Here is a 23532-nt window from a genome sequence, read left to right on the forward strand (position 1 = left end):
TGGAGACCCTGATGATCCCTCTTGTTCTCTGTTTTGCAGTCATTGAGTGGGAGATCGAGCGGGGTCTCCTAAGCTCAGCAGCAGGGGCCCAGGGAGCCACCGTCTTCCTGAGAGACGTACAGGACCTCAGTAAACACATCTTGGATGACTGCTCTCTGAAGATGGTGGATCGTCTGGCAGATGGCTGCCTGGACACCAACTCCCAGAGTCTTCTCAGTGGCCTTAAGGGACGCATACTGGATGCTCAGCCTGGTGCCCTAAAGTCCCACCGCCTGCCCTGGAGCCGTGACCTAGTCAATCCCAAGAACAAGGCTCACGCCCGCTACCTGAAGGAGCTGAGCGAGCAGTTTGTGGCCAGGACCAACCATCAGGTCCTGGAGCAACTGCGAGAGCTGGAGTCGGCCAGACAGGAGCTGGGCTGGCTCTACCAGGAGATCCGCCACCATCTCTGGCGGAGTACAGAGTCCACCAGGATCTTCTGTGGCCACCAGGAGCTCCTGGCCCAGCTGGGGCAGCGGCTCAGACAGGATGACAGCCGGTCCCATACTCCATTGGTTCTCTTTGGACCACCGGGCATAGGGAAGACTTCCCTCATGTGCAAACTAGCCGAGCAGGTACCAGAGCTTCTTGGCCACAAGACTGTGGCTGTCCTGAGGCTGTTGGGGACATCAAAGATGAGCCTGGATGCCCGAAGCCTCCTCAGAAGCTTGTCCTTTCAGCTGTGCTTGGCCTACGGGCTGCCACTGCCCCCACCCCAGGTCCTGGAGGTCCATGGCAGGGTGGGCCATTTCTTCCACAGGCTCCTGCACACTGTGTCCTGTAGGAACTTTGAGTCCTTGGTGCTGCTCCTGGACTCGGCGGACGATCTGGATTCCATATGCCATTCTCGGAGGGTCTCTTGGCTGCCCCTCAAGTGTCCCCCAAAAGTACATGTCATCCTTTCTACATGCTCAGGCCAGCAGGTGTTATACACACTGCAACAGACTCTCAAGGACCCCAGTGCCTACTGGGAGGTGAAGGCCCTGTCTGGGTGTCAGGGACAGGAGCTTATCCAACTGCTATTGGCTGCGGAAAGGAGAACACTGAGCCCAGCTCAGAGGGACATCCTCTGGGCCAGCCTCCCGGAGTGTGGCCACCCAGGGCGGCTAAGGCTGGCCTTTGAGGAGGCCCGGAAGTGGGCCTCCTTCACTGTGCCAGTGCCCTTGGCTGCCACAGCTGAGGAGGCCACACACCAGCTCTGCATCCGCCTGGAGAACACACACGGGCAGCTGCTGGTTGCCCATGTGCTGGGTTACATTGTGTCTTCCCGGTAAGTCTGCCTGCCTCCCTCCCTCCCTCCTTCCCTCCCTTCCTCCCTCCAATTCCTTCTTCCCTCCTTCCTTTCTTTCTTCCCTCCCTCTCTCCTTTTTTGTTGGTTGGGTGCATGTGTGGTGTGAACATGTAGAGCCATTGGAAGATGAGGTGTCCTGCTCTTTCAATCTTAGAATTATTCCCTTGACACAGGGTCTCTCACTGACCTTGGATCCAGGGAGCCCAGCTGGGGTTATGGCCACACCCACACAGCCACACCCAGCCTTTTGCATGGATGCTACAGGGTCGCATTAAGGTCCTAAGGCTCTTTCCACCGAGCCTTTTCTGCAGGGATTTGGACAGAACCAGGCTTTGTGGAGGTCAGGCACATACTGCAGGCTGAGCTTCCACCCAGCCCTGTGTGTTGATTTTGTAGGTTGCTGCTTTGCTGAAAGTGTTCGTCAGCTCCAGGAGCACCCTGTCTTAAGGTCTTTTATATACACAGTAGTGCCCATCTTACATTGCTCTGGCTCAGACCTCAAAGTCTCTGTTGGCACAGAGTGGCACACTTGTCTTATTTCTTATTCAGTTGGCACTTGTACAATGCTGATGTTCCAGTTGGCTTGGAACTCCCCAAGATCCACCTGCGGGATTAAAGGCGTGAGCCACCACACAACAGTTTGCAAAGAAAGAAGAGTTGTTTTTTTTTTAAAAGATTTATTTATTATGTATAGTGTTCTGCCTGCACTCCAGAAGAGGGCAGCAGATCTAATTACAGAAGATTATGAGCCAGGTGGTGGTGGTGAACTCCTTTAATCCCAGCACTATGGAGGCAGAGGCCCGAGGATCTCTGTGGGTTCCAGGTCATCCTGGTCTACAACACCAGTTCCAGGACAGGCTCCAAAGCCATAGAGAAAAGCAAACAAAAGGATTTTTTTTTTTTATCCCAGGCTATCCTGGAACTCATTATGTAGCTCAAAATCCTCCTGCCTCCACTTGCCCAGTGCTGGGATGACAGAGGTGTGTCACCATACCTGACTGAGACTCCCTGAGCCTGGAGAGTGGCCTGTGCACAGCTCTGCAGATGTGTGTGAAAGGGAGGCAGCTTCGAGGAGGTCCTGCACATCCTCCTTGAAGGGCAGTCACAGTGTGCGGTGCCCCTCGCCCCCAGGTATGGTCTGTCGGAGGCAGAGCTGAAGGATGTGTTGTCTTTGGATGACGAGGTCCTGCAGGCTGTGTACAGGGACTGGACACCGCCCAGCAAGGAGCTCCTGCGCTTCCCGCCCCTACTGTGGGTGCGGCTCCGCCGGGACCTGGCACATTGCTTGACTAGGAGGGCTGTGGATGGCTGCACACTGCTGGCCATCGCGCACAGGTAGGCCCTGAGAAGGGACCCTGAGAGCAAAGGCTCCCAGCCAAATCCTTGACTTCCTTACCGGGGGTATTCAGGCAGTCTAGCGCAAACCAGTACCAGTGTGAACTCTGCACACCTAATCTGTCTGTTCTCTCTGTGTGTTTGAGTGTTGTGTGTGGTGCTATGGGGTTCTAGGCAGGAACTCCATCCCTGAGACACAGGCCCCAGCCCCTCACTGGGGGATTCTAGGCAGGGGCTCCTCCCCTGAGCCACGCCCCCAGCCTTCTTTTCACTCTGTGTGTGTGTGTGTGTGTGTGTGTGTGTATGTGTGTGTAAGAGAGAGAGATGCATTTGTCTGTGGTACCCTCATTTATGTGTGCATTTATGAAGGACAAAGGTTGACCTTAGGTTTGACCTCTGTCACTCCTCATCTTGTATTTGGAGGTCGAGTCTCGCTGAACTTGAAGATCCATAATTCAGATACATTGGTGGTACAACAGGCCTTCTAGACTCCTATTGTTTCTGTCCCCTCTCTAGCACTGGGATTGCAGGTGCTTCCCATCTCAAAAGGCTTTCCCATGTGTGCTGGGGATTTGAACTCAGATCCTCATGCTTGTGCAGTAAACTTTATCCACTAAGCCATCTTCTCTGCCTCTTTTCGCTTTTTCTTGTTAAGTTGCCCAGTCTGGCCTTGAGATCCCAATTCAGCCACACACGACTTCAGCTTGTGGTCCTCCTGCTTCTGAGCAACCACAATGGCCATCTTGCACCACCTACCACACCAGGTCAAAGGCTCTTTTTAAAATTATTTATTATTTCTGTACTCGTGTATGGCATGTGTGTGGAAGTCAGAGGACAACTCGTAGGAGTCAGGTTTTGCCTTCTGTGATGGAAGTGGCAGGGATCAAACTCAGATCATGAGGCTGAGCAGCAAGCACCTCTATCTACTGAACCATTTCATGCCCCCCACAACAGCAAAACCTTTTAAGAGAGAAAGAGAAATAAAAAAGAAGAGCCATTGCAGAGCTCAGCATTAAATGACAACAGGACATGGAGTGGACAAACAGCCTCCACACTTGTACTATCCCCAGGGTCATCAGCCTGTGCCCTTTCTCCACAGACAGCTGTCCAAGGTGATCCAGGTTCGATACCTGTCTGGGCCGGAGAGATCCAAGAGACATGCTGTGCTAGCTGAATTCTTCTCTGGAGCATGGAGTCAGGGCATCAAGAAACTCATCACCCTGCCACTCGTGGGGAAGCCACTAAACCTGGACCGAAAGGTGAGGTCACTGCCCTCTCCATTCCCAGAGCCACACCCTGACATGACTGTCCTTTCCCTTCTCTCCCACTCAAAACACCCCCAAACACACTTCAGTTCTCCTCCACAGCATCAAGGTGCTTTTTTACCCCTAGAACATAATTCTATGTGCAGGGCTCAGTCTACACGGTGTGTGTGTTTGTGCTGTTTTGCACTAAGTATTTATGGGTGTAGCCTTCTTGCCATTGAAGAGGATAGAATCAAAATGTCAATCAGCACTGGGACTTGCTGAAGACTTTCCATGTGCACTGGGTCAGCTGCTCAGCTGGGAGGGCGCAGCCTCCATGCTGTCCACGGGCGTCTCCTTGGCTCTGAGGACAGAACGGTGACTCTTTACATGAAGACTTGCATCCTGACTGAATACTTCATCCCATAAGAAAGCCAGGGCCTGGAGAGATGGCTCAGCAGTTAAGGTACTGGCTGCAGCTCGGCAGTGGTGGCACACACCTTTAACCTCAGCACTGGGTAGGCAGAGGCAGGCAGACCTCTGAGTTGCAGGCCAGCCTGCTCTACAGAGCGAGTTTCAGGACAGCCAGAGCTACCCAGAGAAACCCTGTCTCAAAAAACTAAAACCAAAACAAACAAAAAAGCACTGGCTGTTCTTGCATAGGACCAGGGTTCAGTTCCTACCATCTGCATGGGTGCTCATCCCTGTAACTCCAGTTCCAGGGAATCCAATGCCCTCTCTGGCCTCTGTGAACACTGTACCCATGTGGTACGTAGGCATACATGTAGGCAAAACACCCATATACATAAAATAAAGTAAAATTAAAAGAAAAATGGCAGACATGCCAGGTATGGTGAGATTTACACCTTTAATCCTAGTACTTGGGAGGCAGAGGCAGGAGGATCTCTGTGAATTTGAGTCCAGCCTGGTCTACAGAGTGAGTTCCAGGACAGCCAGGGCTGTATAGTGAGACTGTCTCACACAAAACAAAAAGCCCATGATGGGGAATTTGGTGGCTCTCTTGGGCTAGATAGGCTAGATGACCAGTTTGTCTACTACAATTGGTGTGGATCAGTGTGAGTCTGTCTCAAAAAGTCACATGGAGCACAATTGAGGAAAAGTTGCGATATCTATCTCTGCACTGTGTATGTACACACAGACACACACACACAAACACACACACACACACACACACACACACACACACACACACACACACACACATGTGTGGTTACTGGTGAACATACAGAAGAGATCCTGGTCCTTTCCCTTATGTGCCTTGATGTCCTCAGCTTGGATGCTGTCCCGTGCTCCTGACTCGAGGCTCAGCTCTGCCTTTGAGGCCTCCAGGGCCTCCTCTCTGCTCTCCCAGCCCCTGGAATGCAGTCTGGCCATGTCCCCCTCCTCCCCCCACCCCGTAGCTCCCCAGTGCCTGCATCTCCAGCCTGCTGCCAGCAGTCCTCTCCTCATTTACTTCTCCCTTCTGAGTCACCTCCGCCCCCTTATGACTGGCCCTTCCTCAACTCACTGTACTCTCAGCCTCTGGGTCTTCGTCTATGTTATTGGTTTTTGTTATTGTCGCAATCTTTTGTTTTTGTTTTGGGAGATGGGGCCACACCCTGCTGTTTAAGTTGGCCTAGGCTCCGGTGGCCCTCCTGTCTCCTCCTCCTGAGTAACTCCAGGTGAGCACCATAGTGCCTGGCAATGCCACTGCTCCGACATATTTTACCAGACTCCTACTCATCCTCCAAGGCCCAGCTCCAATGGCCCACATTTAGCAGAAATTTCCCATTTCCCTGCCGTGCCTCATCCTTGAAATGCTCAAGCCCCGTGTCCCTCCATCTGGCCCAGCCTGCCTGTGGGGGTTGGTGGGTATCTCTGTTTTCCACCATGTCTCTGTCCCCTCCAGCACCATCTGGTGCCAGCTTGGACAGTGTTTGTGGAGGAAGGAAAGCCCATGAATTCAAGCCTAAGCTGACGACCTTCCCCACCTCCACCAGGTGGCCCCACAGCCGCTGTGGTTCTCAGGCACAGTGGCCAACTGGAGGAAGCTGACAGAGCTGCCCTTCCATCTGCTGCATGCGGGCCGCATGGAGGAGCTGAAGCAGGAGGTGTTGGGTAAGGGTTACCCTGACCGAGGCCACAAGAGCCCTAGACACTCCCCAACTATCCATCCACCCATCCATCCACCCAACACTCATCCATCCATCCATACCCGTGATTCTCAAGGGACATTCTTCCTTTGAGAAGGTGGACAGATGGGTGAATGAATGAGAGAGAGAGAGAGAGAGAGAGAGAGAGAGAGAGAGAGAGAGAGAGGTGGATGGATGGGTAAATGGAAGCTGGTACTGAAGGGAAAACTACAGAGTAATGGTGTGGCGGATAAATGAATGGATAGATAAGTGGACACATGGATGGATGGATATCGATGGGTGGATAGACAGATGATAGATAGATAGATAGATAGATAGATAGATAGATAGATAGATAACTGATGCACCATTAATGGGTAGGTAGACAGGTAGACAGGCACATGAATAGATGGGTGGATCCATAAATGGATGATAGAATGATAGAGGGGTGTATGTATTGATGAGCAGATAGATGGAGGAGCATGTTGGTAGATAGATGAGTTATGAATGGGTAGACGAGTAGAAGAATCGATGGACTGGTAGATGGGTGGATGGACAGATGGATGGATGGATGGATGGATAGGAGGTGGCTGAGTGGATGGATGGATGGATGGATGGATGGGTGGGTGGGTGGATGGATGGATGGTTGTCTACATATCTATTCCATCTACTTATTTTCCCACCCACCACCCATACCCGTGATTTTCAAAGGACATTCTTCCTCCAGGAGACACTAGGCAAATCCTGGGAACATTTCTGAGAGGCATGCTTACAGGTAGAGGTATCAGCAGCATCTGGGGTGGAGGCTAGGTCATGTTCTATCAATCACAGCTCAGTGCCTACCAAAGAAACCATCAGGCTCAGTGCCAGAACTTTGGAGTTCAAGAGCCCCAGAGAGAAAGGGAGGCCATTCTCCCACCCTCAGAGTGAGCCAACAGGATGCAAGGGCTCCGGTTCTCCTCACTCCTTGTCCTCCGCAGGGAACATGAACTGGATCTCCTGCCGGGGCATCTCTGGGAGCATTGAGGACCTGCTGGATGACTTTGACATGTGTGCCCCTCACATGGACTCTCCTGAGGTTAGTCTGGTCAGAGAAGCCCTCCAGCTGTGTCGCCCTGCTGTGGAGCTCCGGGGCATGGGTGAGTGTCCTGGCCTGACAGGAGGGTGTGCTCTGCACTGTTCTCTAGAAACCTCAGAAACCCTTTCTTCCCAGGGAACTGTAAAGTTGATTTTTACCAACCTACACCTCCATCTGTCAGTCATTTACTCATCTGCTCATCCATCCACCCAGCCGTCTGTCTATCCATCTACCCATCTACCTATCAATCCTCCCACCTTCCATTCATTCCTCATCCACCCACCCACCCGTCCACCCATCCACCCATTTGTATGTCTCCTTCTCTATCCACCCACTGTGTCACTTTCTTGTTTAACTCCACAGCCTCTCCTACAGTACTAACTTGTAGAATTTGGGATGCAGTCAGGAAGAACTTTTAGAACAAAACCTGAAAAACCAATGCTTTCCCTCCCCCTGGACCCACACTTTCCTCTAGACAAGAGCAGACAGGAAGTATTTCAGGGGAGTAAAGGGAAGTGCGTTCAAACTTAAGTGACAGGAGAGAAAAATAAATCCCATGGGTTTTGTGTGTGTGTGTGTGTGTGTGTGTGTGTGTGTGTGTGTGTGTGTGTGTGTTTGTTCAAGACAAGGTTTCTCTATGTAGCCCTGGCTGTCCTGGCACTCCCTCTCACTCCCTGGCACTCACAGAGACCCTCCTGCCTCTGCTTCCCGAGTGCTGGGATCAAAGGCGTGTGCCACCACCACCCTGCAGTCCCATAGATTTTTCATTGATGAAATTCAGAAAGTGGGTATAATCACAGGGGTCGGGGAGGTGGCTCAGTCAGCAAAGTCCTTGACATGAGAACCGGAGGACTTCAGATCCCCAGCAAGCATGTAAAAGGCCAGGTGTGGGGCTACACATCTGCAGTTCCAGTGCTGGGGGTGGAGTGGAGCCAGGAGGGTCACTGGGTGTTGCTGGCCAGCTAGTCCAGTTGAACCCGTGAGTTTCAGGGTCAGTGACATCCTGATACCAAAGCTAAAGGGGAGAGTGATGAAGGAAAGACATCGGATGGTGACCTCTGGTGCCACACACATGTGCACACATACGCATACATGTGAGCATACACACAGGAGCATGCAAACGAACACGTCGGCATGCACACACAAGGTGCACACATGCATACATGAACATGCACACACACAAGACACACATGAGCATTCACACACGAGCACACACAGAGGCACACACAATACACATATGAAGATACACACATGAGCATGCACACAGAGGCACACCCAATACACATATGAAGATACACACACACACACACACACACACACACACACACATGAGCATGCACACACAAGCACACACAGAAGCACACACAATACACATATGAAAATACACACACGAGGGGCTGGAGAGATGTCTCAGAGGTTAAGAGCACTGACTACTCTTCCAGAAGTCCTGAGTTCAATTCCCAGCAACCACTTGGTGGCTCACAACCATCCCTTATGAGATCTGGTGCCCTCTTCTGGTATGCAGATATACACGGAAGCAGAATTTTGGATACATAATAAATAAATAAATAAATAAAATCTTAAAAAAAAAACTCTAAAAAAAAAAAAGATACACACAGGAGCATGCACACACAAGCACACACAATACACATATGAAGATACACACACGAGCATGCACACATGAGCACACACAGAGGCACACACAATACACATATCAAGATACACACATGAGCATGCACACATGAGCATGCACACAGAGGCACACCCAATACACATATGAAGATACACACACGAGCATGCACACACAAGCATACACAGAAGCACACCCAATACACATATGAAGATACACACACGAGCATGCACACACGAGCATGCACACATGCCTAAAACACACAGAATAATTATTGTAGGCAGATGGGGCAGATGCATCTGTTTTCACAGGACACTGAGGCTGGAGAATTATTATTGCAAGTCCAATGCTAGCCTGGACTACATAGTGAGTTCCAGGCCTGCATGAGCTATACTGTGAGATCTGCCTTGAACAAACCACTCACATGTGTGCACACAAAGGAGAAGAGTGACTACTCTATGAAGATTGTTTTTCCTTCCTTTCAAGACAGAGTCTCACTGTGTAATTCAGTCTGATCTCAAAGCTGTGATGCTCCTGCCTCAGTCTTGTGAGTACAGTGTGAACCACCATGTGCAGCTTTATAAAAATTTTGCCTTCATCTGGGTGCTTCAGATGGTGTCTTGCTTTATGTGTTAGTTTTTAATTTACTTAAGTACATTTATTTTTTATGTTATATGTGTGTACCACAGTGAGCATGTGGGGATCAGAGGACAAAGCAGCATGATTCAGGTCTCTCCTTCTGTCACATGTGGCCTGGTTGGTGGCAATTACCTTTGTCTGCTGAGCCATCTTGCCTGCCCCAACATGGCATTTTATTTGAAAGTAAAATTGGGGGGAGTGAGGTTGAACTTGGTGCTGGAGTACCAGGCTAGAGCCCCAACACTGGAGGTTCCCAGAGGAACCCCCAACCTTCCACCTGACTCAGCAAGCTGGGTAGCAAGCCTGTGCTTTGGAATACACCTGGCATCCCAGCTCTGGGAAGACTGACGCAGGAGGATCAGGAGTTCAGAGTCATCCTCAGCCAACTTCAAACCTAGCAAGTTCAAGGCCAGCCTAAGCTATGGGAGACTCTGTCTCAAAAGAGCAACAAAAACTGACAGACCAGGTATGGTGGCTTCAATCGCAGCACTCGGGAGGCAGAGGCAGGTGGGTGGACTTTTGTGAGTTCAAGGCCAGCCTGGTCTACATAGCGAATCCCAGGACAACTGAGCTACACAAGGAGACCCCGTCTCAAACAAAAGAACAATTGCACAACAAACACCCAAACAAACAAAGAAGTGACAGTGAGCACAAAAAAGATCTTTGTCTTCTGTGTGGCCACACCAGGGACAAAACCGTCAGTCTGGTGATAGGAAGACTGTCCATGTGAGGTGTTCACAGTGGAGGAACAAAGGAAAGCTGAGCCGCCCTGGTGCAGTGGTCTGGCTGATCATTGTCTCAGGTCCGGTTCTGCAGGATTCTGTTGGCCCCAGGGCAGCCGATTGCCACAGGGCACTGAGCTCCTGCATCTTGAGATAACCCAGGGAGCTGGGGACCTGAAGCAAGAATAAATCAGAAGAGTGAAAATGGAGTTGGGGGTGCAGGCCTGCCATCCCAACCCTCAGGAGGTAGAGGAAGGAAGCCAGGAGTTCAAGGTCTGCCTAAGTTACATAAGACCCTGTGACGAAAGAAAGAAGGGGGGGGAGAAAGAAAGAAAAAAATTAAGAAAGAAAGAAAGAAAGAAAGAAAGAAAGAAAGAAAGAAAGAAAGAAAGAAAGAAAGAGGAAGGAAGGAAGGAAGGAAGGAAGGAAGGAAGGAAGGAAGGAAGGAAGGAAGAGAAGATGAGGAGGAAAAGCACAGGTCCTGGCACATGGCTCAGTAGTAAAGCGTTGGCTGTACATGCCTGAGGACCTGAGTTCAGATCCCAGCCCCACTCCAAAGCTCGGGCTGCTGCATGCACCTGCAGCCCCAGAGTTAGGGTGCAGCCAGACAGATCCCAGTCTCGATGAATATGTGAGTTTAGTTCAGTGAGAGATCTCACCTCAGAAAGTAAGGAACCACCTCCATGGCTCAGCAAATAAAGACACTTGCTGCCAAGCCTGACATCGTGATTCAGTCCTGGAACCCACAGGGTAGTAGGAGAGGAGTGATTTCCACAGGTTGTCCTCTGACCTCTGCACACCCCTAGTGTGTGTGTGTGTGTGTGTGTACATGCACTCACATACAAAGAAAGAAACAAAATGAAATTTAAAGAAGTAAGCTGTCAAACAATTCAAAGAAGAGGTGGGTGAGTTTTGTTTTGTTTTTATTTTTGGAAAGCTGTGCTGGAACTCACTCTGTAGACCAGGCTAGCCTCGAACTGAGCGACCCACTCTGCTCTGCTCTATAGTGCTGGGATTAAAGGTGTGTGCCACTGTGCCCGATAAAAGATAAAGTTTTTGAAAGTATTTAATCTTATTGTTTGGCAAGCCATACCTCTGGGTGTGTCCTATGGATGTGTTAGATAGGTGTGTCCAGTGGGTGTCTTTGACCTCTGTGAGTCTGATGTGTGTGCCTGCTGGGAGTGTCTGATGGTTCTGTGGTGTGTGTGTGTGTGTGTGTGTCTGATGATGTGTGTGTCTGATGTGGGGGTGTTCCTGATAGGTGTGCCCAATGAGTGTGTCTTATGGGCCTGTCGTGTGTGTCTGATAACTACGGAGCTCCAGGGATCCGCCTGTCTCTGCCTCCCTGGTTACAGTGTGCACCACCAGGCTGGGTTTTTGCCAAGGTGCTGGAATCAAACTTAAAGCCCCATGTTTGTAAGGCCAGCTTCACCAGTCAGCATTGTCACCTGCTCAGACACTCTGTGGCATCCATCGGCTTCTCTCCAGAGCTGCAGAACCATCACCGCCCTCCCTCCTCACTGACTGATCCCTATGACACCTTCGGTCCCCATCACCCTTCCCAGGTCCTGGTTCCTCCTCCTGAGCCACTTTCTGGCTCTAAGAACCTGAAGGCTCTACTTACTCCCTGTAAATTGTTTGAGGCAGAGTCTCATGTGTCCCAGGCTAGCTTTGAACTCTGTGTGGTGAAGGATGGCCTTGAACTCCTTATCCTCTGCCTCTGATGGTATCATTTTAATAATTTAAAAGGGGGGATTGTCAGGGGCCCAAAAAATCAATTATGGTATTTCGGATACAGGCCTCAAGCTCTATACCAGGAATCTCACATTGTCTTTTAGTTGGCAGCTGGTTATCAATGGATGGCTTGGCCTCAGTGGAGAATGTCTCCTCTAGGATTAAATGAATGTTTTTGTTTTTTCAAGACAGGGTTTCTCTGTGTAGCTTTGGAGCCTGGCACTCCCCTGCCTCTGCCTCCCGAGTGCTGGGATTAAAGGCGTACACCACCAACGCCCACTAAATGAAATATTTGATAACAGCTTTTTTAAATATTTATTTATTTATTATGTATATAGTATTCTGTCTTCATGTGTGTCTGCACATAAGAAGAAGGCACCAGATCTCATTATAGATGACTGTGAGCCACCATATGGGTGCTGGGATTTGAACTCAGGACCTCTGGAAGAGCAGCCAGTGCTCTTAACCTCTGAGCCATCTCTCCAGCCCCGATATCAACTTTATACATGATAATAGCTGTTTTTGCTATCACCCCCACTGTTGGAAAGCTATTTAAGAGCACTGCTGGTTCATGTGGTGCTGGGGCTGGAGCCCAAGGCTTTGTGCATTCTACCTTCTGGGCCACCCCCACAACATACACACACACACACACACACACACACACACACACACACACAGACACACACACAGCACACACACACACACAGACACAGACACAGACACAGACACACACACACACACACACACACACACACACACACACACAGAGACACACACAGACACACATTCACACACACTCACACAGACACACACACAAACACACACACACAGAGACAGACAGGGAGAGAGAGAGAGAGAGAGAGAGAGAGAGAGAGAGAGAGAGAGAGAGAGAGAGAGAGAGAGAATCTTTGCAAAAGCTCCTTCCTTTACAGCCCCAGGAGCGGTGAAAAATATCACCAGCAGAGGGCAGTACGGCAGCGTCTGTTCCCAGAACACTTCCATGTCTACTTTGAGAATGGCCACCTGGTAGGGAAAGGATGCCCCCCAGTCAATGCTGCAGGAACCAGTGTGGCTTTTGTTATTCTTTTGCTTAAATTAGAAATTTGAGATAGATGGACATGGACTGTAGAGAACATATTAACCAGTTTATTATAAGGCAGGAAAGCAAGAGAGAGAGAAATGGAAGAACCGAGCAGGGCAGAGAGAGAGTAAGAGAAGAGGGCGTGAGTGAAGAGAAGAGGGGATTGAGAAGAGGGGAGAGGCGGGGTAGGTGGAACTTTGAAAGGGAAAACCGCACATGCGCACTGAGGTTCCATGCGCAGAGAACTCTCACAGGTCCGTAATGCGTGATGAGTGATGTGACGGCGTAGCACATCCCTGTGCGTATCCCATCTGTCGTCAGGGGACGGGGTCAGCCCGGTGTTGGCCCTAACAGCTTTCACAGAGCCATTTCTGATCCTCTGTCTTTATTTTTATTTTTCTGTGTGTGTGTGCAGGTGCCCGTGCCGGGTAGAGAGGTTGGATCCCTAGAGTTTGGGTTACAGGTGGATGTAAGCCACCTGATTGTGGGTACATGTTTGAAACCAGGGAGAATTCTCTCCAGCCTTCTCCATTTCAAAAATGTTCTGTTTGTGTGTGCCCATGTGGTTAGATACTCATGTATGGGAAGTCAGAGGACAGCCTGAGGGAGTTGGCTCTCTCCTAGGTCCTGGTTATCAAACTCAAGTCATCAGGCTTGTCAGCAAACACATTTAGATAAAGTCTAGTCTCTGTTCTTTTTCAGTCAGGTCATGCTATTCAGCTGAGCCTGGCTTTGAGCTCTTAATCCTGCTGTCTAAGCCTCCAGAGAGATGGGAACCAGGCATGTGCCACCACACTAAACAGAAGCGTCCACTGAGTGTCTGTGTTGTGCTGAGCAATGGCTGTACAGATGACATGCTTGTCCCTGGAAAATTAAAGAGCAGGGAGGAGGCTGAGGGGCTGCCAAATGGGCTGCAGAGAAGTCACACAGCAGCCTGGGCCGGCGGAAGGACTGGACTGGAGTCAGGGAATGAATTTGACAGAGGTGGCATTTGAAAGCTGGGCACACTTCACCTATCCACTGAGCCTCGCAACCTCCTTGTCTTTATTCTTTCATCTGTCTGTCTATCCACCCTTCCAGTCTTTCCTTCAAACTTTATCTGTCCATCCGTCAGTCTGCCCATTCATCTGTCAGCTCCCACCCTCACATTTGTCTATCTTCCCACCCAACACCAACCTTTCCATCCCTCTGTGAATCCATCATCCCCTACCTTCCCATCCATCAATGCACCCACACCCACCAATCGGGCCACCATACCCCTTCCTCACCACACCCACTCACCCATGCACCTGGATCTCAGCTCCTTGGGGAGCTGCAGAGAGAGGCTATCCTGAGCCCAGGAGGCAAAGCTGATCTGGGCACTGACAAAATGAATAAATAATTAGTTAACTCAGTGATGGAGAAGTGCCCTTTGGGCTCAGGAAGAGCTCAAGGCAGAGGAGCATGGACAGCAGAACCTGGAGGCTGGTGGCTATTCTGTGTGCAGGAGGCAGGGATGGATGGACACAGACAGTGAGGCAGGAGTTTTGACTGGGCCTGGAGCTGAGGTGTCCCAGCTTCTCTTCTGCAGTCCTGTAGCAGTTGGGGCTCGTGAAGTGGCGAGCTTCAGCCAGGCAGTGACACCACTTTTGATTGCAGAAAACAGCATCCTGTACACTGAGCTCCTGGCCAGGCTCCTCTTTTTTGCTACGTCGCATCCAGCGATGATCGGACAGCTGTGCCAACAAGCCCAGAGCTGGTTCCGTGCCTGCCCACACCCAATGCTGGTGCCCCTGGCAGGATTCCTGCAACCACCTGGGGGACGACTTCAAGCCACTCTCACTGGATGTCACAAAGGTGAGTGTCCCCATCATCACAAAAAACCACACCAGCTCACTGTGTACCCAGGGGCCCAGATATTTGGGGTTGCTCTCTGGGGCTCCCCTCTGCCAGACAGGAGGCCCCAAGGTCCCATTGGGGCCTTCCCTTGCTGTGTCATGATTAGGCCTTCTCTGTCCCGGGGGAATGTAGATTACTGCTGTAAATACTTTTAATGACCCAGCAGCTGGCAGATGCCTCTGAGGTTGTGCCCCAGAGAGCTGCTGCCTACAGAGTCCCACAAGCTGGAGTTTCATGCCAGGTGTTCTGCAAGTGTGAAGCTGACCACCCTGACAGGATGCGGGGGACTTGGGCTAAGGCTTCACACTGGAACGCCCAGGGAAAGAGGACTTAGGCATCCACACACCGAGTCACTATGCCTTCTGAGTAACTAGCTCACCTGTGCACATGCAATCCCTTCCTTCAGCGGCTCTCCTTAGCAGCCACTCTGCTACCTTGTATCTTTCCTTTTTTAAGATTCCTTTTCTTAGCCTGGGTGGTGGTGGTGGTGTGCCCAAATTCTGAACCCCAAAATCACCAAGAGACGTGATTCAATGCAAGAGTAAAGAGTCTTTAATTAATTAACTAACGAGTTAACTGTATTAACTCGGGTCTTCCCTCTGTCTGACACAGTGGGTGGAGCAAGAAGGACCCGGAATGGCCATGGGGCAGGGAATATATTGGGGTAGAGCAAGGGGAGTGTCTGGGGTCTACAACAGTCTCAGGATTGGTGCACTTCTGGGCTTGGGCGACTGTCCTGTGTTGACTGGCCAACTGCTCCTGCAGGAAAGGTTGCTATGCTTAGAGGTCCTCCCATGGCAGTTGCTATGCTCTATACTTCACTGTTACCGTAAAGCACATCCAGAGCCCGATAACTTCTGATTGTTTCCTTGCCACATGGAGGGTATCTGGCTTCCTGGTGACTAGGACAAGGTCAGAAACTCAGCACGTGTTGCTGAGTCAGAGGCCTACATCTTGCTGGGTCTCTTCTGCAGCCTGTCATGGCTGCTGAAGCAGGGGCTGCGTGAGGGTCTGGGCCTTCAGTGGCACATGCCTTTAACCCCAACACCCAAGAGGCAAAGGCAGGCAGATTTCTTTTCTTTTTTAAAAAATTTGTCTCTCTGTGTGTATGTGTGTTGTCTTGTTGTTGTGCCTAAATTCTGAACCCCCAAATCACCAAGAGACCCATTCCGATGCAAAAGCAGAGAGTCTTTTATTATTAATGTGTTAACTGCATTAACACAGGCCCTTCGTCCAACATGGAGGTTGGTGTGAGAAGGACCCAGGGGAACCACGAGGTGGGGAATTTATTGAGCAGTGTAAGGGGAGTGTCTAGGGCTAAGCAACGGTCTCAAGATTGGTGTGCTTCTGGGTTTGGGTGACCTGTCCTGTATTGATTGGTCAACTGCTTGTTATGGCCTATAGGCACTCCCAGGGCAGATGCTATGCTCTGTACCTCACTGTTACGCCAATTTTACCGTAAAGCAGGCCCAGAGCTGTAAAGCCCGTCCAGAATCCAGCCATCTAACTTCTAATTGGTTCCTTGCAACATGGAGGGTGTCTGACCTCCTAGTGACTAGGGAAAGCCCAGCAAGGTCAGACATGTGCTGTGTCAGAGGCCTACATGTCTATTTTGCAGCCTGTCATGCTGCTAAAGCAGGGGGCTGGGTGAGGGTCAGGTGCCTTCATGTGTGAGTTCACAGCCACTTACCAACTCTATCACATGTCACCTCATTATCCCTCGTCCATTGAGACCCATATACAGCCCGCTCAGGGCTCCAGGCTGCAGTACCTTTCATTCCACCCTGAGGCAGCTTCTCTCCACAACAGAAAATGTCAACGCTGAAAGGCTCCCAGAGGAAATGACTCAGCGTTGCAAATCAGTCTAGCTAGAATGGCTGTGCTGGTTAGGAAGACCCAGGTGGAGCGGTTGGACCTGAGCCCACACAGTAGCTTAAACAGAGGCACTTAGGGTGTTGGGGGCAAGGATTTGTTCATTGGCTGCTGCAGCCCTTACGGTCATTCCAGCCTGTGAGAAGGGGGGAAGGGAGGTGGTATGCCTCTTCCTATTAGAGGTACCACCTAGAAGACCCTGTTTCTACTCTTATGTCATTGACTAGTACTAGGACATCTCTGAAAAGTTTCTGCACCCCAATAAGCCAAATCAAACCAAATCAAACTGAATTGGAAAAAGCCCACATTTAATGGATATAATGCTCCCAGATAATTTTCCAGCCCCACAGAGAGGAGATGGGAATACCACAAGTCTGTTTTCTGGGAGACAGTTTAAATACCCTGTGGGAGTGGTCTTGAGCATCTCTGGGGGAGGATCATCATTTGGGGACTTTCTGAAATGCAGCAGGGTTTGGAGAGAAATAGGGGAGGGGCTTGGGTGGAACCCACCAGAACATTCCCGACTCTTTGGGTATGTGGATGCCAGGGGCTGGGGTGAAGCTTCCACCAGAACATCCTCCAACTGTAAGGCTGTGAGAAAATATTCTCCTTGTGTGAGCATGAATATAATCTCTGTCTCTCTGTGTCTCTGTCTTTGTCTCAGTCTCTTTGTCTCTGTCTGTCCATCTATCTGTCTTTCTCTCTCTCTCTGCTCTGGGTATTGTGTAGGTAACTGTATGTTCAGATAAAAACACATGAACTTTGGGGCCTTCTTACTAAATGAAGAACATAAAATGGCTATGAGTACAGCCACAGATGAATCAGTGATGCTGTGACAGATTAGTAATGTCTGCCATGCATAGGCAGGGGAATTTACCACTGAGAAGAATGTTCCCATCATGTGCTTTCTGTGCTTCCACTTGTCTTGTTAGGGAATGAGGAGGGTCTGCCCCACTCCGGGCTTCTGTTCCCTTATTTGTTTAAGTGGGAAAAAAATGTGAGTTAATGTTTAAGAAAAACAAAGAAAACATGGGTATAGCTGGGTCAACTGTGACTTAACAACCTCCAGCAACCAACCACTTCATATCTGGGGAAACTAAGGTATGCAGAAGGAATAGGACTCATGTAAGGACATTCAGAAATGCCTGATTTCTCCATACCTAAGCTGGCTTTTCTTTTTAAAAATTCATTAATTTTATTTTTATGTGGATGAGTGTTTTGCCTGCATGTGCGACTCACTGTGTACCATCTATATGCCTAGTGCCTATTGCAGGCCAGAAGAGGGACTTTGGGTCTCCTGGAACTGGAGTCAGAGATGGTTCTGAGCTGCCAAGTAGGTTCTGGGGATCGAACCCATGCCAGATGCAAGATCAGCCAGGGCTCTTAGCCGCTGAGCGGTGTCTCCAGCCTCTCTTGCTTGTGTGTGTACATATTTACATGTGTGTGGGCACACATATAGTCATGCATGTGTAGGCCCAATGTGGAAATGAAGGGTGAGCGCTGAGACAGCTGATAGCTGTGGCAGCTTTTTATTTTACAGCGCAGACTGCGGGCTCCGAGCTGGGATGTGTAGCTGCAGGGAAGGCAAAAGGGGCCAGTTGCTTTGCTTCTGTCTACTCCAAGCAGCTGGACTCCTGGCACTTGAGCTGAGTTTAGGGCCCTGGTGTGGTGATGTTTTGTTTATGATCTAACAAATAAAGCTGGCCTGAAGATGAGAGGGCAGAGCTAGCCACACTAGTCAGCCATACAGGCCAGGCAGTGGTGGCACACACCTTCAATCCAGCAGCCACACTAGCCATAGAAGCTGGGGGGGGGGGTGCACGCTTTTAATCCCAGCGCTAGAGAGGACTATAAGGCCGGTGGAGACAGGAGTGTAGGGCATTCAGTCTGCAGTCACACTGAGAACAGGATCATCCCAGCCTTGCTAGAGGTGAGAACTCTAGTGGTTGGCTGCTTTGCTTTTTTGATCTTCAGGCAAGCTTTATTTGTTAGATCATAAAACATCACCACCCTGGCTTGGAGGAGGGTCTTTTAGATGTCTTCCTCAATTACTCTGCATCTTATCCACTGAGATGGAATCCTCCAGTTGAACCCAGAGGTCACAAATGCAACTATTCTAGCTAGACAACTTGATTCAGGGATCCCAGCTCTGCCGTATTTACACGGGAGCTGAGGATCTGAACTCTGTCCCTCATGCTTGGCTGCAAGTGCTTTATCCACTGAGCCGTCCCTTTAGGCCATGGGCTGGTATGATCTGAGGCTAACTGGCTGCCTCTCTGTTCAGTGAGGTCTGAGCCAAGACCCACCCTGCTTGCCTAAACTATTAGCAATCTTCTGTTTCCTCGCCTCTTCCTCTTCTTGGGTGTGTGCTTGTGCATGTGTTCAGGAGCATGTGTGGATGTATGTATGCAAGTGTGTGTGTGTATATGTGTGTGTGTCTGTGTACACATAGTACAGCCCATGTGTAGAGGTCAGAGAATGACACTGCAGATCCAGTTGTCTCCTGCCTTTAAACGGTTCTGGGTATATAGCTCAGGTGGCCAGGTTTGTGGGGAGAACCCTTAACCTGTTGAGCTGTCCATCTGTCTATCTGTCTGTCTGTCTGAGACAGGGTCTCACTTGGTATCTCAGGCTGGCCTGGAACTCACTTCATAACCCAGGTTGGTTTTGAGTTCCTGACAATCCTGGCTTAGGTCCCTGGGTTCTGGGATGCCTGGCCCTGGGCTTAGGGACTGTCAGTTTCTGGTTCCAGCCTTGGCTTGGGCGTGAGCCTGCTGGGAAACTCTTGCAGCAGTCAGCCACCAAACAATCTGCCATCAAACCATGGGAGCACTCTGACACCAGAGGCTCTGAGCTCTGTAGGGTGTCACAACTCTGCAGCTGTGCCAGTTACTCTCCTTGTAGTGGTGACAAAATGCCTGACATAAGGGAAACGAGGCTCCATCCTCAGTTGTTCAGCACTACTTGACGATGCTGATTCTGGAAGGGATCTGGGGTGTCATCACACTCCCAAGACCCACCTCCCACTGCCTGCTTCCTTGGGCTAGGCCTGAAACTTCCAGAACCATCCAACAGCACCACCTATAGGAACTCTGGGAGCCTATCGGGACCCTGCATATTCAAATGGTCACACCTGCACCACCAGACACCAGGCACATCTTTGTCCCTAACTGCTGCCTCTAAAAATGTAGGGAAAAATGTAGTCATGCAGAATCCCTGGGCACAGAGCTTTCCCTGTAAGAGGACCGTTGGCCAAGCTGTGGTTTGGGCTATTTTCCTTTTTTAATTTGCTGTTTTTTTCTTTTCTTTTTTTTCAGCAGGTGGGGGGAGTTTTAAGACAGAGTTTCTCTGTGTAGCCCTGGCTGTCCTGCCACTCATTCTGTAGAGCAGGCTGGCCATGAACTCACAGATCCACCTGCCTCTGCCTCTGAGTGCTGGGATTAAAGATGTGCCCTCTTAATTTTTATGTGTTTATTTTTAATTATCTGTATATGTGTACCTGTGTATGTATATCTGGGTACAGCTCCTGCAGAGGCCAGAAGATCCCCTGGAGCTGGAATTAGAGGAGGTTTTGAGCCTTTCATCAGGCAAGACCAAGTGGACATCACCTCTCCAGTTCCTCTGGTGTCAAAGGACAACCCTGTGTGTTTTATTTTATTTTTTTTAGATTTATCTACTTTATGTATCTGTTCAAGTACATGCATTGATTGTACATACAGATAGGAGCTGCCCTGAGGGTGTTGGGACCTGAACCCCAGTCCTTGGCAGTAGGAGGCAGTAGGAGATCTTAACCGCCAAGCCGTCACAGCAGTGTCTTCAGCTTTGGTTGAGGCAGTGTCTCTCGCTCACTGCTGTGTATAGCAAACCATCTTGTGGCTGCTCATGGCCACTACTACTATATCCAAGTATGGGGTGAAAGCCTGGAGATTTGGATGAACAACAAGACGCCTGGTTTCTTTCTGAGAGAATGTCTCTCACCTTTATTGTGGAGCAGCCTTATATACAAACTTACAAAACCCCAGGTCAAAGGGTTCACAACAGAATATTGATCCCAGTGGGGAGAGGTCAGGAAAACAGGAGGTACCTGTGGTTATGCTGGAAAACAACTCTTAGAGACCCTGTGGGGGCTGGGTCCCAACACTATCTGGCCTTTAAGCTCCGGTTCTCCTGCCCCTCCCTTCCATCTGTGGGGCTACAGAAGAGCATCCTGCCATATCTGGCTTCACGAGGGCTCTGGGATGCAAACTCTTGTCACAAGGCTTGCACAGTAAGTGCTTTGCTCACAGAGTCCTCTCTCTACCCTTCTTCCCATCATAGCCAAGGGCTGGTGAGAGGACCCGGTGGGTGGAAGTGCTTGCTTGCCATCTGACCTGATGACCTGGGTTCAGTCCTGGGGACCCCCCATGATGGGAGGAGATGACTGACTCCTGCAAGTTTTCCTCTGATTTACACTCACACCTGCACACATACACACTACACACACACACACACACACACACACACACACACACACACATACTACACACACACACACACACACACAAAATGAATGTTAATTTTTATTTCATTTTAAGGTGCTGGAGAGGTGGCTCAGGAATTAAGAGCACTTACTGATCTTTCAGAGACTCAAGTTCAGTTCCCAGCACCCATGTCTAGTCAATCACAATCCCCTGAATGTGAATGGTGGCTTTTCTGTCCAGCCCAGTCCCGCAGCAGAGGCTTAGCGCTAGTTACAAACCACTGAGCTTATTGCTCAGGCTTATTACTAACCAGCTCTTACAACTTAAATTAACTCATTTCTATTCATCTATATTTTGCCACATGGCTTCCTGGCGTTGACTGTTTTCTAGTACATCTTGTTGCTATGGTGGCTCGTTGGCATCTGTCTGACTCCACCCTTCTTCTCTAGTGTCTCTGCTTGGATTTCCAACCTGCCTCTATACTGCCTTGCTATAGACCAAAGCTGCTTCTTTATTAACCAATGGGAAGAAAATATATTCATAGTTGGGGAGCTGGAGAGATGGCTCAAAGGTTAAGAGCACTGACTGCTCTTCCAGAGGTCCTGAGTTCAATTCCCAGCAAACACATGGTGGCTCACAACCATCCGTTATGAGATCTGGTTCCCTCTTCCTGTGTGCAGATATACGTGGAAGCAGAATGTTGTATACATAATAAACAAATAAAATCTTAAAAAACATATTCATAGCGTACAGAGGGGTTATCCCACAGCACTGCAACTCCAGCTGCAGGGGAATCTGATATGTCTAGTTTCTGTGGGCACCAGCACTTGTGTGTGCATGTGTGTCTCATACACACAATTTAAAGTAAAATTAAGTCTTTAATAATAAAAAAAAATCACGACACAGGCAGTCTCTTGGTCACCCTCTAAAGTTTCTGTCCTTTTGGCTAGGTGGCTTCAGGATGGCCACTGGGTCTGTTTGTGCCTTGGCTTTCTGTCTGTAAATGGGGGCCCTCACAGACCATGGCTGAGGCCATGTTGTGGGTGCCCAGGTGCTTGCTGTCACCTTTGTGTGTCTGCAGGCATCACCGCTGTAGCATGGAGCCTGGAAGAGAAGCTACTGGTGGTAGGCACCCAGGATGGCATCATGGTCGTGTGGGACGTGGAGGAACAGCAGGTTGTCCACATTCTAACAGGACACACAGGTGACGAATGGGAAGTGGGATGGCTGCACAGTGTCCCCAGTGTGACTGCACCTGCACACACTGATGCCCCTATGTTAAAGCTTTGGAGTTTGCTCTGCATCAGTCAGCTGGAGCTGCATCAAACTCACCTCATACACAGTGACTGAAAACAAGTGTTTATTAGAAAAATATTGGGAGCAGCATCTGGGAAGACTGACTCGGTCTTCCAAGGATCCTAGTTCAGTTCCAGTGAGCTCCAGGTTGGGGAGCTCACAACTGCCTGTAACTCCAGTTCCAGGATATCTGACAACTTCTCCCGGACTCTGCAGGCACCTACAGACACAAAGAGAGACACACATACACATAAATGAAAATCTTAACAATATTTCAGGGAGGGGGCAGGGCTGGTGAGATGGCTCAGCAGGTAAAGGCCTGATGACCTGAGTTCAATTCCTGCAACCCATGTGGTGGAAGGAGAGACACCTTCCAGGAGAAGAGGACAGCTCCTGCAAGTTGTCCTCTAACCTAAACACACACACACACACACACACACACACACACACACACACAAATAACTACTAATTAAAAAATCTAAAAGGCTAGACACACAACCAAGTGTATATATGTATGTATTATGTATATGTATATGTGTGTGTGTATAAGATTTTATTGGCAACTATTAACTATGTAAGGGTGTGTTTCACTGTGACATCGTGTTTGTCACACTTATAACATGTGACATCTGTAATGTCTTTGGATAGATCACATTCACCTCCCTCTCTTGTCAGTCCCCTCTCTTCCTTTGATGGGGGGTGGGCAGGGCATGAACCCGTGAACTTCATCAGAGTCATTACCAGAGCACGGTGAGCAGAGGAGCACGCGCTCCTTGCGGGTGCTCCTCTACTGCAGAAAACATCCCCCTCCGGGTAAAGTGCCTGCAAATCCTTGTGACCTCTTCACTTCCATCTTGGGTTTCTAATGCCGTGAAGAGACACCATGACCGTGGCAACCCTTAAAAGGGAAAACGTTTAATTGAGGTGGTGGCTTACAGTTTCAGAAGTTCAGTCCATTATCAGCATGGTGGGGAGCATGCGACGTGCGACAGACATGGTGCTGAAGGAGTAGCAGAGAGTCCTGTGTCTTGCAGGCAACAGGGAGTCAACACTGGGCAGTACCCTGAGCACAGGAAACCTCTAAGCCCGTCCCCACAGTGG

General features: G+C 49.8%; 1 protein-coding gene across 2 annotated transcripts in view; it reads left to right on the plus strand.

The window, feature by feature from the left end:
- Nwd1 (NACHT and WD repeat domain containing 1) overlaps positions 1-23532 on the plus strand; it is a 62573-nt gene that overhangs the window by 14309 nt on the left and 24732 nt on the right. For both annotated transcript variants that reach the window (XM_035451560.1, XM_035451561.1), the window contains exons 4-10: positions 40-1309; positions 2462-2665; positions 3765-3924; positions 5910-6027; positions 7022-7180; positions 14564-14761; positions 22217-22339. In XM_035451560.1, the coding sequence (XP_035307451.1) occupies positions 40-1309; positions 2462-2665; positions 3765-3924; positions 5910-6027; positions 7022-7180; positions 14564-14761; positions 22217-22339 (2232 nt within the window). The remainder of the gene's footprint in view (positions 1-39; positions 1310-2461; positions 2666-3764; positions 3925-5909; positions 6028-7021; positions 7181-14563; positions 14762-22216; positions 22340-23532) is intronic.

The sequence above is a fragment of the Cricetulus griseus genome, assembly GCF_003668045.3.
Source record: "Cricetulus griseus strain 17A/GY chromosome 1 unlocalized genomic scaffold, alternate assembly CriGri-PICRH-1.0 chr1_0, whole genome shotgun sequence".
Taxonomy (NCBI): Eukaryota; Metazoa; Chordata; class Mammalia; order Rodentia; family Cricetidae; genus Cricetulus; species Cricetulus griseus.